The sequence below is a fragment of the Phascolarctos cinereus genome, unplaced genomic scaffold (genome assembly GCF_003287225.1).
Source record: "Phascolarctos cinereus isolate Bilbo 61053 unplaced genomic scaffold, phaCin_HiC Scaffold_4;HRSCAF=312, whole genome shotgun sequence".
Lineage (NCBI taxonomy): Eukaryota > Metazoa > Chordata > Mammalia > Diprotodontia > Phascolarctidae > Phascolarctos > Phascolarctos cinereus.
Window position 1 is genome coordinate 573,698,213 of NW_027555847.1, and position 13,872 is coordinate 573,712,084.

At 36.2% G+C, this 13,872-nt stretch overlaps 1 protein-coding gene across 5 annotated transcripts in view; it reads right to left on the reverse strand.

Annotated features, from left to right (window-relative positions):
* The window catches only part of EXOC2 (exocyst complex component 2), a 238,954-nt gene that overhangs the window by 20,025 nt on the left and 205,057 nt on the right, over positions 1 to 13,872 (reverse strand). For all 5 annotated transcript variants that reach the window (XM_020976652.2, XM_020976651.2, XM_020976649.2 and 2 more), the window contains one exon: positions 6,683 to 6,738. In XM_020976652.2, coding sequence (XP_020832311.2) covers positions 6,683 to 6,738 — 56 coding nt within the window. The remainder of the gene's footprint in view (positions 1 to 6,682; positions 6,739 to 13,872) is intronic.

The following is a 13,872-nucleotide window of genomic DNA, read 5'->3' on the forward strand; positions in this document are numbered from 1 at the left end:
AATTTTCTTAATTTCTCCTTTGGTTTTCAGTATTTCTAATTTGGTATTTAAATGGTGGTTTTTAATTTGTTCTTTTTCTAGTTTTTTTAGTTACATGCCCAATTCATTGATCTCCTCTTTCTCTATTTTATTCGTGTAAGCATTTAGAGATACAAAACTTCCCCTAAGAAATGCTTTTGCTGCATCCCATAAGTTTTGGTATGCTGTTTCATTGAACTTGAATGAAGTCACTGATTTTTTTCTATGATTTGCTGTTTGATTCATTCATTATTTAGGATTAGATTAGTTTCCAATCAATTTTTAATTTATCTTTCCATGGCCCTTTATTACATAATTTTTATTGCATCACGATCTGAAAAGGATGCATTTAATATTTCTGCCTTTCTGCATTGAACTATGAAGTTTTTATGCCTTAGTACATGGTCAATTTTTGTGTACGTGCCATGTACCGCCAAGAAAGTATATTCCTTTCTATCCCCATTCAATTTTCTCCAGCGGTCTACCATATCTAACTTTTCTAGAATTCTTTTTACCTCCTTAACTTCTTTCTTATTTATTTTGTGGTTAGATTTATTTAATTCAGAGAGGGGGAGGTTGAGGTCCCCCACTAGTATAGTTTTGCTGTCTATTTCTTCCTGTATGTCCCTGAACTTGTCCTCCAAGAATTTGGATGCTACACCACTTGATGCATATATGTTTAGTAATGATATTATTTCATTGTCTGTGGCATCTTTTAGCAGGATGTAGTTTCCTTCCTTATCTTTTTAAATAATATTTATTTTTGCTTTTGCTTTGTCTAAGATCAGGATTGCTATCCCTGCTTTTTTCACTTGAGTTGAAGCATAATATATTCTACTCCAGCCTTTTACCTTTACCTTGTGTGTATCCCTCTGCTTCAAATGTGTTCCCTGTAAACAACATATTGTAGGATTATAGTCTTTAACCCCTTTTGCTCTCCACTTCATTCACAGTAATAATTACTATCTGTGTCTTTCTCTCCATCCTATCCCCGCACCTCCCTGTTTTATTCTTTTCTTTCTCCTTTTTCTCTTTACCTCCTCACTAGTGTTTTGCTTTTGACCACCACCTCTCTGTCTGCCCTCCCTTTACTTTCTCTTTACCCTTACTACTTCTCCCCTCCATTTTCTTTCCCCTTTTCCCTCCTACTGCCTATATGGCAAGTTAGAGTTCTATACCTAACTGATTGTGTTATTCCCTCCTTGAGCCAAATCAGATGAGAGTAAGGTTCAAACAGTGCTTATCTCCCTCCCTTCTTTCTCTCTACTGCAATAGGTTTTTGTGCCTTTTCCTATAATGTAATTTACTCTTGTCTGCTTCCTTCTTCCTTTTCCTCCCAGTATAATCCCTTAATTAGATCCACTTACTTAGATCCATTTAACCCACTTAATTAGATTTCTCTGTCTACCCACTCCCTCTGTCTATGTATACCCCTTTTAAATGGTGTAATAACAATACAGTTCTCAAGTTACAAGTGTCGTCTTCCTGTGTAGGGATATAAATAGTTTGCCCTTATTAATAACATGCTTTTTTTTTCTGTCCTGTTTACCTTTTTATGTCTCTCCTGAGTCTTGTATTTGAAGACCAAATTTTCTGTTGCGCTCTGGTCTTTTCATCAGGAAGTTTTGGAAGTCCCCTATTTTGTTAAATGTCCATCTCCTCCCCTCAAAGATTATGCTCATTTTTGCTGGGTAGTTGATCCTTGGTCATAATTCAAACTCCTTTGCCTTACAGAATTTCGTATTTCACACCCTCCAATCTTTAAATGTAGAAGCTGCAAGGTCCTGTGTAATCCTGACTGCGGTCCCATGATATTTAAATTGTTTCTTTCTGGCTGCTTGAAGTATTTTCTCTTTGACCTGGTAATTTTGGAATTTGGCTACTATATTCCTTGGTGTTTTCAACTTGAGATCTCTTTCAAGAAGTGATTGGTGGATTCTTTCAAAGACTATTTTACCCTCTGTTTCTAGGACCTCAGGGCAGTTTACTTGATAATTTCCTGAAAAATGCTGTCCAGACTCTTTTTTTCATCATGGTTTTCAGGTAGACCAACAATTTTTAAATTGTCTCTCCTGGATCTATTTTCCAGGTCAGTTGTTTTACCAATTAAGTATTTTACATTTTCATCCACTTTTTCATTCTTGTTTCTGTTTGACTGATTCTGGCTTTCTTAAAGAGTCATTAGCTTCCACTTGCCCAATTCTAATTTTTAATGAACTGTTTTCTTCTATTAAATTTTGTACCTCCTTTTCCATTTGGCCCATTTTACTTTTTAAGGATTTCTTCTCCTCAGGGAGTTTTTGTGCCTTCTTTTCCATTTGGCCAATTCTGCTTTTTAAGGATTTGTTTTCTTCAGTGTACTTTTTTTCCATTTGGCCCACTGTATTTTTTAAGTGCTTGCTTTCTACACTTTTGTCCTTCTTTTTCCAAGCTATTGACTCTCTCCTGCATATCTCTCATTTCCTTCCCCAATTTTTCTTCTACCTCTCTTATTTGACTTTTAAAATCCTTCTTGAGCTTTTCCAAGGAGGCATTTTGGGTTTGAGACCAGTTCATATTCCCTTGTGAGGTTTCAGATGTGGGTATATTGACAATGTTGTCCTCTTCTGAATTTCTATCTTGATCTCCCCCAACCCCATAATAAGAATCTATGGTTATACATTTCTTTTTGCTCATGGTGTTTGCTTATTTCCTGACTTAAAAAAAAAATTGAGCTTTCACGCTGGAGAGCAGGGGGCACTGACCTAAGCTTCTTGTGCTGGGGGCCTAGGGTTTGGTCACTGACTTTTTGTGTTGGGGGTTCTGGCAGCTTACCTGGCATTGGGCTGGAATAAGCAACACCGGGCTCTAGTGATAAAGGTGTGGAATCTTGCCCTGCAGCACATCTGCTCACCCAGGCCTTGCACAGGGATGTTTTGCTGCTGCAGGTTATCTCTCACCCTAGAGCTTTCCCTCTTGGAGTTGTGCTTCCCAGAGTTTTGCTGAGGCACCAGGGTTTCTGCTGGTTCCCTTGCCCCTACTGAGGCACTCAAGAGTCTTGATGCCTGCCTGCTCCACCATCCTGGGGTTCAGGATTTCCCCCTAATATGCTGAGGTGGGGCTTTCTGTTAGCTTGCTAGGACACCTCCTGTTTTGTACTGCTCTTCCTACCCCAGAGCGAGAGGGGCCTTTCCCTTTAATCCCCTAAGCTTCCTGGGCTACAAGATGATTGCACCCTGTATTTCTGCTGGTTCAGCTGTTCCAGCATTTTTCCTGGGGTGATATTTTTTGGGCTTTCAGAGGTTAATAAGGGAGGGTGAGAGTGACTTACTTCTTACTCCACCATCTTGGCTCCCTGAAATGGAACCTTTCATTGTTTCTTACGGCAAAATAGGATTCCATCACATTCATGTGCCATAACCCATTCAGTCACTCACTTTTTATAGGCATCTCCCCTCAGTCTCCAAATCTTTGCCACCACAAAAAGAGCTGAGACCTTTTATCAGAAAAACTTGATGCAAATTCCCCGCCCCTCCCCAACCCGCCCCCCAGTTTCCTGCTTTTCTTCTAATTTTGGCTGCCTTGGTCTTTGTGCAAAAACTTTTAAATTTTATGTAATCAAAATCATCCATTTTACCTCTTGTAAATCTTTATAACTCTTGTTTGGTCATTAACTCTTCCTCTATCCATAAATGTGACAGGTAATTTCTTCCATGTTCCCCTAATTTGTTTATATTACCCTTTACGTCCAAATCACATACCCATTTTAAGTTTATCTTGGAATACTATTTGAGATGTTGATCAATGCCTAATTTCTGCCAGACTACTTTCCAATTTTCCCAGCAGTTTTTGTCACATAGTGAGTTCTTGCCCCAAATAGCTAGATTTTTGGGTTTATTAAATATTAGGTTACTGTGCTCATTTGCTTCTGTTTATTGTGTACCTAACCTATTCCATTGATCAACCACTCTATTTCTTTTGTTGCTCAGTTGTTTTCAGTTGTATACAACTCTTTCTGACCCCATTTGAGGTTTTCTTGGCAGAGATTCCAGAAAAGTTTGCCATTTCCTTCTCCAGTTCACTTTACAGATGAGGAAACGGAGGCAAGAAGGGTTAAGTGACTTGCCCAAAGGCACACAGCTAGTAGGCGTCTGAGGCCAAATTTGAACTCAGGTCTTCCTGACTCCAGGCCTGGTGCTTTATCCACTGTGCCACCTAGGCATTCTATTTCTTATTCAGTACCAAATTGTTCTGATGATTACCACTTTGTCACATAGTTTGAGATGTACTGGGTACTTTTTTAAAAAGAACCAAACTATGAACAAAATAAAGATTTGAGCTTTAAATTCTATTCTCTGAAATAGAAAATTTTTAAGTTACTTTAAAAACATATGCTAAGTGAACATAAGTTAGAAACACAATTCATTTAGGATTTAAAATCCTCTTACTTCCAAAAATGATTTGAGTGGGCTTATAAAGTTAAAAACATTTTAAAAAAACCCTATGCAATTAAAAACAGAAAAATATTAAAAGCGGCAGGAAAATAGATGTTAGCAGACACACTGGACTGCAGCTGTGTACTGAATTTAGCTTTTAGCTTCTTGGTAGCTAAGGCAAAGAGGGAAACAAATGGTGTTGTATATGTCTTATTGTTTGATAAAAAGAGAACATACAAGTTTGGCAGTAGGGACTAACTTTTTCCTGGCACTGAATGAATTCAAGGAGTTTACTATGTGGCTTCTCATATAGAGTTTACTAGTTTAGCATGGTTTTTCAAAATACAAAACAAAAATTCTTTTTCTAATCCTCTAGAAATCCTTACAGAAATCTTGACGGCAAACTTTAAGCCATATCTTTGTGAAGACATTTCTTCAGGAAGCTAAGTTAAGATCTTGATCTTTGGTGAGCTACCAATATAAGGGAGATGTTATAGAAACTAGTTAACATTCCCCAATGTTATCTTTCTCAAATATCAGGTGCTTCAACGAAACCTTTGGCAAGCACTGGATTACAGTCAATTCAGTTTTCTGAGGGCAACCCAAGGTATTGATATACAGTGATAGAGTGACAGACTTCAATCATACCCTCTTCCTGGCTTTTATCTCTGGCTTTGTAAGGAGTTAATACATCCTCTGTCTTCAGCAAAACCATAAATGAAAATACTATTATTCAATGCTACTTATTTGTGAACTTCCATTAACAAATTTTTTGAGTTTAGTTTTAGGAAAATGTTTGACATTACACATGAACTTGTGTGTTTTCTTCAGTCAAAAAAATGAAAACTAGGTAACAGAAGATATTTTTAAATTAGGCTTCCAGAAAACTTAGAACAAAATTCAGTGTTGGACTGTAATAATCAGTTCAGGAAAGTAACAAGCTACTTTTTTTATTTCCTCTAAAATCTCAGAATTTTACAATTCTAGAGTTGGAAGAGACTCCAAGGTTTATTTATCAGAAAACTCATTTCCTAGGCCTAAGAGAAATTAGATGATCACAACTAAATCTTATCCTTATTCTGTTTTGCATTATGTTAAATTAAATGACTTACAAGTCATTTTAAATTTTTTTGAAAGTAGCTGGGGGTATAAATCCAAATATATACTCTTTGGAGAATTTATGGGAGGATTTCATCCAGGATGAGAAGACAAGGCTGTGTTGTGATCAGTACCAATGGAAGGAGGATGAAGAGTAGTGAGTTCATAGAGTTACTGAAATTATTAAGTATTTGGAGTGTTTGTACTATGGAAGGCACTTATATTACTACAGAGAATGCTTACAACATCTAACTTCTTTTCTCTTCCTCATTCATCTAGTGATGTTGCCTATAAAAGCTTGTGGTATCAGTATCTTCTAAGATGATGTGTTGGCAAAACTGTGGGTCTAGATTTTGAAATCATTGAATGAAAACAGGTAGTAGTAGGTGGTAGCGGTGGCTGTGGTCTTTGCATTGACAAGTTATACTCCAAGACTATTTCTGTTTCTCTTTTGAGGCTCCTAAGAAGAGAATGTGTCCTCCTGACATATATGTTAACTTATAATTTCTGAAGGTAATGCTTTAAGTGGAGGGCATTTTTAAAAAATGAACTAAAAGCAACAATTATTGTTTATGATTCTGGGTTACCTGGGCCTGCTATTGACAGAAGATATTAAGAATTTGTCCTCAGATTTCGTCTGTTTTCTTGAACCAAAAAATGTTATTTGTCTCTATGTCTGTAAAATGCCACTACCCTTTAGGGATTCCAACTGTTAGAGAAGGGTATGTGACCACATAAGTAACTCTTATTTGCATACTGGCTAAAAGGAGGTTAGTGAATTTTCCAAAGTAAGTTATGTGGGTTTTTTATACTTAAATTTTTAAAAAAGGAAAACTTTTTTCAATCCCTTACTTCCTTTACCTCTTCAAGTACAAATAACTTCATCATTTAGAAGGGGAAATTTTATACCAAGGTCTCAGAAAGCAAGATTGATTACTTAAAAGATAGAACAAATGGAAATGGAATTGTAATTTAAGAAAAAAATCTGCACTCTAACAAGAAGTCCAAAATTAAATGTAACATACATAATATGTGACATATCTATATTACACATATGTACCCACACATCTGTATTTGAAGGGAGTGGGAAGAACAGGGTGAAAGATTTAAATGTCCATACTAATTATAAACAAACACCTAAAGACACTTACCTCTGCATGCACAGCTATTATATTAACCAACGCTTCTTTTAAATAATTTCTGACACCTAAAACCAAAATAGAGAAGGAAAGAAGGCATTCATAGAAATCTAAGTTGCATGTTTTTTCTCTTACAGTACTAATGCACAAAAAAACCCTATTTTTTTTGTTAATTTAAAGTTACCTAGGGAGAAAGAGAAAGTCACACTACCGCAATGTATTTCCTTTTTAGAACCAAATGGTGAAAGGAACATTTCCTTACAGATAAAGGTTAAATAAGCCAGGAGTTCCCATCACAATATTTTCATCTTTCTGTATGCCTAAGGCTTCTGTGTAACTTTTCCAGTTGGTTTGCTTCAAAACTGACATTACAAATGTCCCTTTCATGCTATTTGTATATATGCATCTCTCTACTATATAAAATATGTCCTCTAACAATGCTATAGCTATGTTGCTAACTAAAAAGCCAATGATAAAATAATGCAGCTATTCAATTCCACTTGATTTAATCCTATAAGCATTTATTAAATAGGTACATACTATGATCCTACATGCTTATTATTTTACCAGAGGGAAAGAACATGCACACAAATAAGTAAATGCAAAATATATAGAAGGTAAACATGAAGTAATTTAGGGCAGAGAAAATACTGACATCTGGGGGTGGGTGGGGTTGACTTTTAGGAAAGGCCTCCTATGAGAAGTGATTATTGAAGAAACTAGGGATTCTACGAGGTGGAAGTGAGGAGAGAGAGTGTTCTAGTCATATAGGCAGAAGAGGTCTAGGGAGGGGCATAGCTGTGCAAAAGAACAGAGGCTGGAAACAAAAAATTGCAAATACTGAACAGGTGAACAAGTTTGAGTGGTATTCAGAATGAACGAAGGGGAATAATGTGAAATCAATCTGGAAAGATAGGTTGGAGTCAGATTATAAAAGGCTTTAAGTTCCAAATGGAGTTTGTATTATACCATGGAGGTTATAGGGAGTCCCTGAAGCTTCTTGAGGAGGGGAGTGACATGGTGAGACCTATAGGATTACTTTATATGTCAACCTATCTTACTGTTTTTGAGTGTTGAATTTTGTCTTTGCCAAAAGACAAATGGTAATTACAATAATTTTGATATTATGACACCAGCTTTAAGAAAAACTGCTGTACATGATTATAACACAACTGATATTTTTATAGAAGAAGTCTATGGGGAGAGAGTGGAAACAATTTCTCCCTGCCCCCTAAGAGTTGCAAAATTTTTATATGAGCATGTTTAAAAATATATATATCACAACATTTATAATATTGGATTGATATTTACTATTTCTCTTATGTTAAAGAGGAAAACTGTCCTAGCAATGTGCTGATATTCCAGATGTGTAGCATACCACAGCTTTCATAATAAATAAGGTTCAGCATACCTTCAGGGCTCACAAGGATAGTAACCCAAATAAACCCATCATGGAAAACTTCTAAAGGACCAGTTCATTTAAATTTCAAGGTAACACCAAAACAAATACAGTTATTCCTTCCACATTGTGACTTTCCTCATCATGGTTTTGCTATATTGTGAGTTAGCGTAAGAAATTAAATGGGAATTTTTTTGGAGTTTTGCAGAAGCTGCAGATGACATGTGAAGGCCAGCAAAGATGACAGAGAAAAAATTCAGAAACTCAGAAATGCATAAAACATATGTATAGATAGTATTGTATAATATCAACCCACATTTTACAATAAAGTACTATAAATACCCCATAAAAGAAAAAGAAAAAATTCAGACTTCTTTGGTATGAAGGGAGGGCCAAAAAATTTTACGTGGATTTTCCTGATCACAGGGCATGACCCCTATCCTCCATAATACAGAAGGATTAATTGTATCTCCATCTGAATCATAAGACTAATTCAGAATAATTTCCACTATTAATAGTACAAATAAAGCTAGCAATATACCCTAAGTTACAGAGATCTAAGTTTTAGGAAATCAGTATTGTTTCAAAGAGATTCCCCATAATCTCCATAATCTTTGACCCAAGTTAGAAACTAGGCATAGGGGAAAGAGTGAATGGTAGGTTTGGCATCAGATGACGTGGTTTCAAATTCCAGTTCTGACAACTTCACTAAGCTTCAGATTCTACATCTGTTAAATGAGAATTATAATATTTGTACTATCTCAAATACATAAATATATATACATATCTGTAATACTTATATATATACACACACATATGTGAACCATCATTATTATTATTATTATTGTTATCCTTATTCTTATTTTCATCATCACCTCAGGATTATTGTAATGAAAAAGACTGGGTAAACTTTAAAAAGTTGCAGAAATGTGGGCTACTATATTCATGGTCATCATGAGTATCATCAGGGGCTGTTAACGTGCTGCTGAAGATGCTATAAAAATGCTGAGTTGGCAACAGCCTTAGATTCTTCTAAGAAACATTTTAAACTAGCATACTGATTTTCTTCTGAGGTGCTGTTTCACATATTGTAGCAGGTTCTTCTGTCTCTATATCTCTCTAACTCTCTACATTTCTTATCCTGTGTTATTCCTATCCATGTCTTTCAATAAAATTTCCACTGAAGATTCACCTAAAGCCCTGAGACCTTATTCTCTCATTAAACATCATAATATTTTACAAGCCAGAGTACCCAGGGGTTATTATTTCCATTTTATTTAAAGTACCATGGAGACAAAGAGGATAGCATAGCAAGTAGGACCCAAAATTTCACTGTTTCTTCCCAGCAGACAATTCTGAAATATAAATAATGAAAAAGAGGAGGTCCCATAAGTGAAATAAAAATGATGGAAAATTACTAGAAGTGCTTTCATTTCACAAATTATTGATATATGCCCCTAGACAGTTCAATAGTAATCTTCATGAAAGTCAAGTCCAGATAGAAACATTAGTTTAATTCTCTAAAAATGAAATCCTAATTATTATTAAACTAAATTCAGCATAAAGAATTTAACAATATCTTCCCCCATTGAAAAGTCTCATTGTAATATTTACATATAATTTAAAGGCACAGGGATTTTTGGGCACTCCTCTGTCAGTCCTAGTATACACAGTAAAAGTAATACATGAATATTTACTTGGTTCTGTTAAAACACAATATTAGGTATGATATTAGAGGAGGCAGTTCCAGAGGAACGGTGTTATATAAATGGGTGATGGATGGCTAGTATGATCAATGATGCTATTACAAAACAACTTTGCTCAGTGTTCAGATAGCAACCATTTACATTTATGTAGCACTTTAAGGCTTAAAAGTTCTTTCTTCAAAATAACCAGGTTAAGTAGGTACTACAGATATGAAAAATGAGTCAAAGGAAGGTAAAGTAACCTGTCCATAGCCATAAAGGTAGTTAAGTAGCAGATTATCAATGAAAGTGATAACTAGAGAAATGTAGTAACAGGCTTGTTTTAAACACTGTGCAAGAATGACAGATGCATTAATGGGTTCCTAAGGGGCTGACTAAAAAACTGAAAATTAAAACTAAAATTAGTCAACAGAATGTCACATGCTTTCAAATTGTGTGAAGTATTCTTTACTGATACTAACACAACAAAGTAAACTCCTACTCTGACCCTGAAATGAAAAACATTTACTGGCAGGAACTCATCATCAGGCACTGGTTAAAAAAAAAAAGACTGCAAGATAAAATAAATTTATATTACTCAATGAATTACATTCCAGAAACAAATCTGTGAGTAGAAAGAACAGAAGGACAGGGTACTTTCAACTAAAACAACCATAGATCAGCTGATAGAAACTTGAAAAAAAAATAGTGAGCTTCCTAATTTTAGAAAAATCACAAATTTTGCATGGATTTTATATGTTATATATGTATGTATGTATATACATACATGAATAATTAGCTTTAATCTTGGACAAGCAATAATTCTATTTTATTACTCAAAGTTTTTTGCAAACGAAAAGATAAAGTGGGGATTAATGCTACTCATTTCCTTCTCAAAACAACTTAAAGTACTGTACCTTGGAGGTACATATATGTACATTCATTGGGAAAAGAGAAGGGAAATAATTTGTGGTCCTCAGGATAGAGCCCCTTGTCAAATCATAAAACAGATCAGGAAGAGTTCGATGAAAATTTTAAAGCATTAATTTGACTTTGGAAAAGAATGGATGGTTCAGTGAAATACTGTCATTTTCTATAAATAATATATTTTTATGGTTTGCAAATAAAAACTAAAAATACAGTGGTTTACCTGTCCAAGGAGATACATGGACAATAAATACAGAATTCAGTATTCTCTCTAATTCTCTCAGTAGAAATTGTCACTTGCCCTAAGCTAATGAATTGGTCAAAGATCACTCCCTTCCCTCCCTTAGTATGTGTGGTTATATTTCATACAAAATATCTGGATATAGGCTCATAAGATACAACCGTCTTCACAGTCACACAATCTTAAAGCACTTAGTTTTAGGAGAAAGTTTGTTTCAATTTGTTGAAAATCATATAGTAAATGGGCTTGTTGTCTAAAGCATTTCTGCATGTGCAAGTTGGTGAAGATCAAAATAAAGAGTCTACAGTATGATCTAATTGCTTGGTTAAAAGCAGTCAAATTGGGACAATGCTAGAGAGTTGTTAGTAATAATGTTAGTAACCAAATTTTTACTAAAAATTCAAATCTTTAAAAATTTTTTTTTGTCTATTTTGTGAACCTTTTTCAAATGAGAAATATGATGGAGAGAAAAGTCTGAGCAGTAGTGGAAAGGTTATAAACAAGGATTTAGGTAATAGGGACCATAGGCCTGTAGGAGCTAAGAGAAGCCTGCAACAGTCAAGATCTTTATCCTCCCTCAAGAATTTAATTTCCCCTATTATATTACAAATAGCTAGCTTGAAGGATGCAAAGGGAGTTAGCAATGTGTGGTAGAGATTATCGGTAGAAGACATGAGATTTGGTTTCAGCTGTCACTATATAGCATGTCAGTTGGGTTCTCCGGGTTTTCCTTTCAAATTAAGAGGGGAGGGGATTTACCATCAAAGGTCAGTTCTAGCTCAGAAATCCTATGTGGTAATTGCCTAATACTGTGATCTCTAGCTCTTCTCTATCTCTGTCCTTTCTGCTATCAACGTACGTAAAATGGGTAATGAAACAACATATCTACATATGTGTTGCTGATTGAGGTGGTCAGGAAATGCTGGAAATCAAGAAGGATAATGATGATGTCTTTGAAAGAAACAGGTAAGTTTGGAAGAGGAAGGGTTAAAGACAGGGGTTCTTCACTTGGAGTCCCATCAACTTTTTAAAAAAAAATAATTAGATAACAGTATCTCAACATAATTGGTTTCCTTTAGAGTCCTTTGTGTTTTATGCATTTACAAACATTATTCTGAGAAGGGGTCCTTTGGCATTCTAGAACTTACTGGAATACCAAAGGGGTCTATGACACACGCTCTGACTTAAGGGGAAAGATAATAAGTCTAGTTTTGGACATGCTAAGTTTAAGATCTCTCTGGGACACTCAGCTGGAAGGAAGAAATGGAGGAAATGAGCATTTATTAAGTACCAACTACGTGTCAGGCACCGTGCTAAGCACCTTACAAATAATAATATATCTGATTTATTTTCATAACAACCCTGGGATATAGGTGCTATTATTACTTCCATTTTACAGATCAGGAAACTAAGGCAGACAGAGGTTAAGTGGCTTGCCTAGGGTCACACAGTTAGTAAGTGTTTGAGGGTTAAAGTTAGAGCCAGTTCTTTCTGACTACAGACCCAGCTTTCTCTCTATTCACTGCACCACTCAGCTGCCTCAAGTTTGAAATGTCCAACAGGCAAGTGGTAACGAGGGACTGAAGCTCAGGGGAGAGGATGAGGCAGGATGTATGGATCTGTGAGTAATTTGAGTATCAACAGTTAAACCCATGAGAGCTGATGAACTTACCAAGGGAGAAACTGTAAAGATAGAAGAGAGAAGGGTGTATGACAGAACCTTGGGGAAAAACTACCTTTGCGGGGAGGGAAGGGTGATATGGATGATGAGCCAACAAAGTAGAATGAAAAAGGGTGGTAAGACAGGTAGAAAAAGAACCAGGAGAGAGTAGGAATATAAAAATTCGTAATATTCAGATGGAGAGGATGGTCAATAATGTAAAATGAAGCATATAAATCCACAAGAATTAGGACTGGGAAAAGACCATTAGATTTGGCAATTAAGATGTCACTGGTAAGTGACCAAAAGCAGTCACACTGACATAATAAAGTTGGAAACCGGAGTGCAAAGTGTTGAGAAGTGAGGGAGAGGAGAGGAAGTAGAGGCAATGAGTATATACAGATTTTTCAAGGAGTTTGGAGGGAAAAAAAGGGAGGAGATATAGAATGATAGCTTGAGAAGATGGATGGCAGGATCTAGTCCAGGAGCGGGGAACTTGCAGCTTCAAGGCCACATGTGACCTTCTAGGTCCTTGGGTGCAACCTTTTGACTGAGTCAGTTTTACAGAACAAATCCTTTTATTAAGGGGACCATGATCTAGTCATTCAACTTTTTTTTTAAAGGATGGGGATCATCTGGACATATTTGAAGAGAAGGAAACAGTTGATTGGGAGAATCCTGACAATCAATTGGGACAATCCTGACAATCCCAGGGAAAGGGGATTATTGAAGATGCAGATGCTGGAGAAGGCAGAAGGGAATGGGTGCACATGTAAAGTGGTTGGCCTTGGCAACAAGAAGGGCCACCTCTTTGTCAGAGACTGGAAGAAAGACAGGGTAGGAGATAATGTTAAGGTATTCTGAGATGAAGAGAATGGGAGAAAAGGGAACTCAACATCGAATGGTCTCAATTTGTCAGTAAGGCGGGAAGCAAGCCCTGAAACAGAAATGATGGAAGGGAAGGATGTTGGAGGCTTGAGGAGAGATAAGAATATATTGAAGGTCTAGAAGCCAGGTGGTGTAGTGGGTAGAATGCTAGGCCTGAAGTTACAAGTTGTCGTTTAGTTGTTTCAGTCACGTCTGATTCTTCATGACCCCATTTGGGGTTTTCTTGGCAAAGATACTGGAGCTGTTTGCCATTTCCTTCTCCACCTCATTTGACAGATAAGGAACTGTGGCAAACAGGATTAAGTCATTTGCCCAGGGTCACACAGCTAGTAAGTATCTGAGAGGGGCAGGAGTAAACCAAGAAGGCAACGATTCAAGAGTAGAGAGCAGTGTTGAATTGAA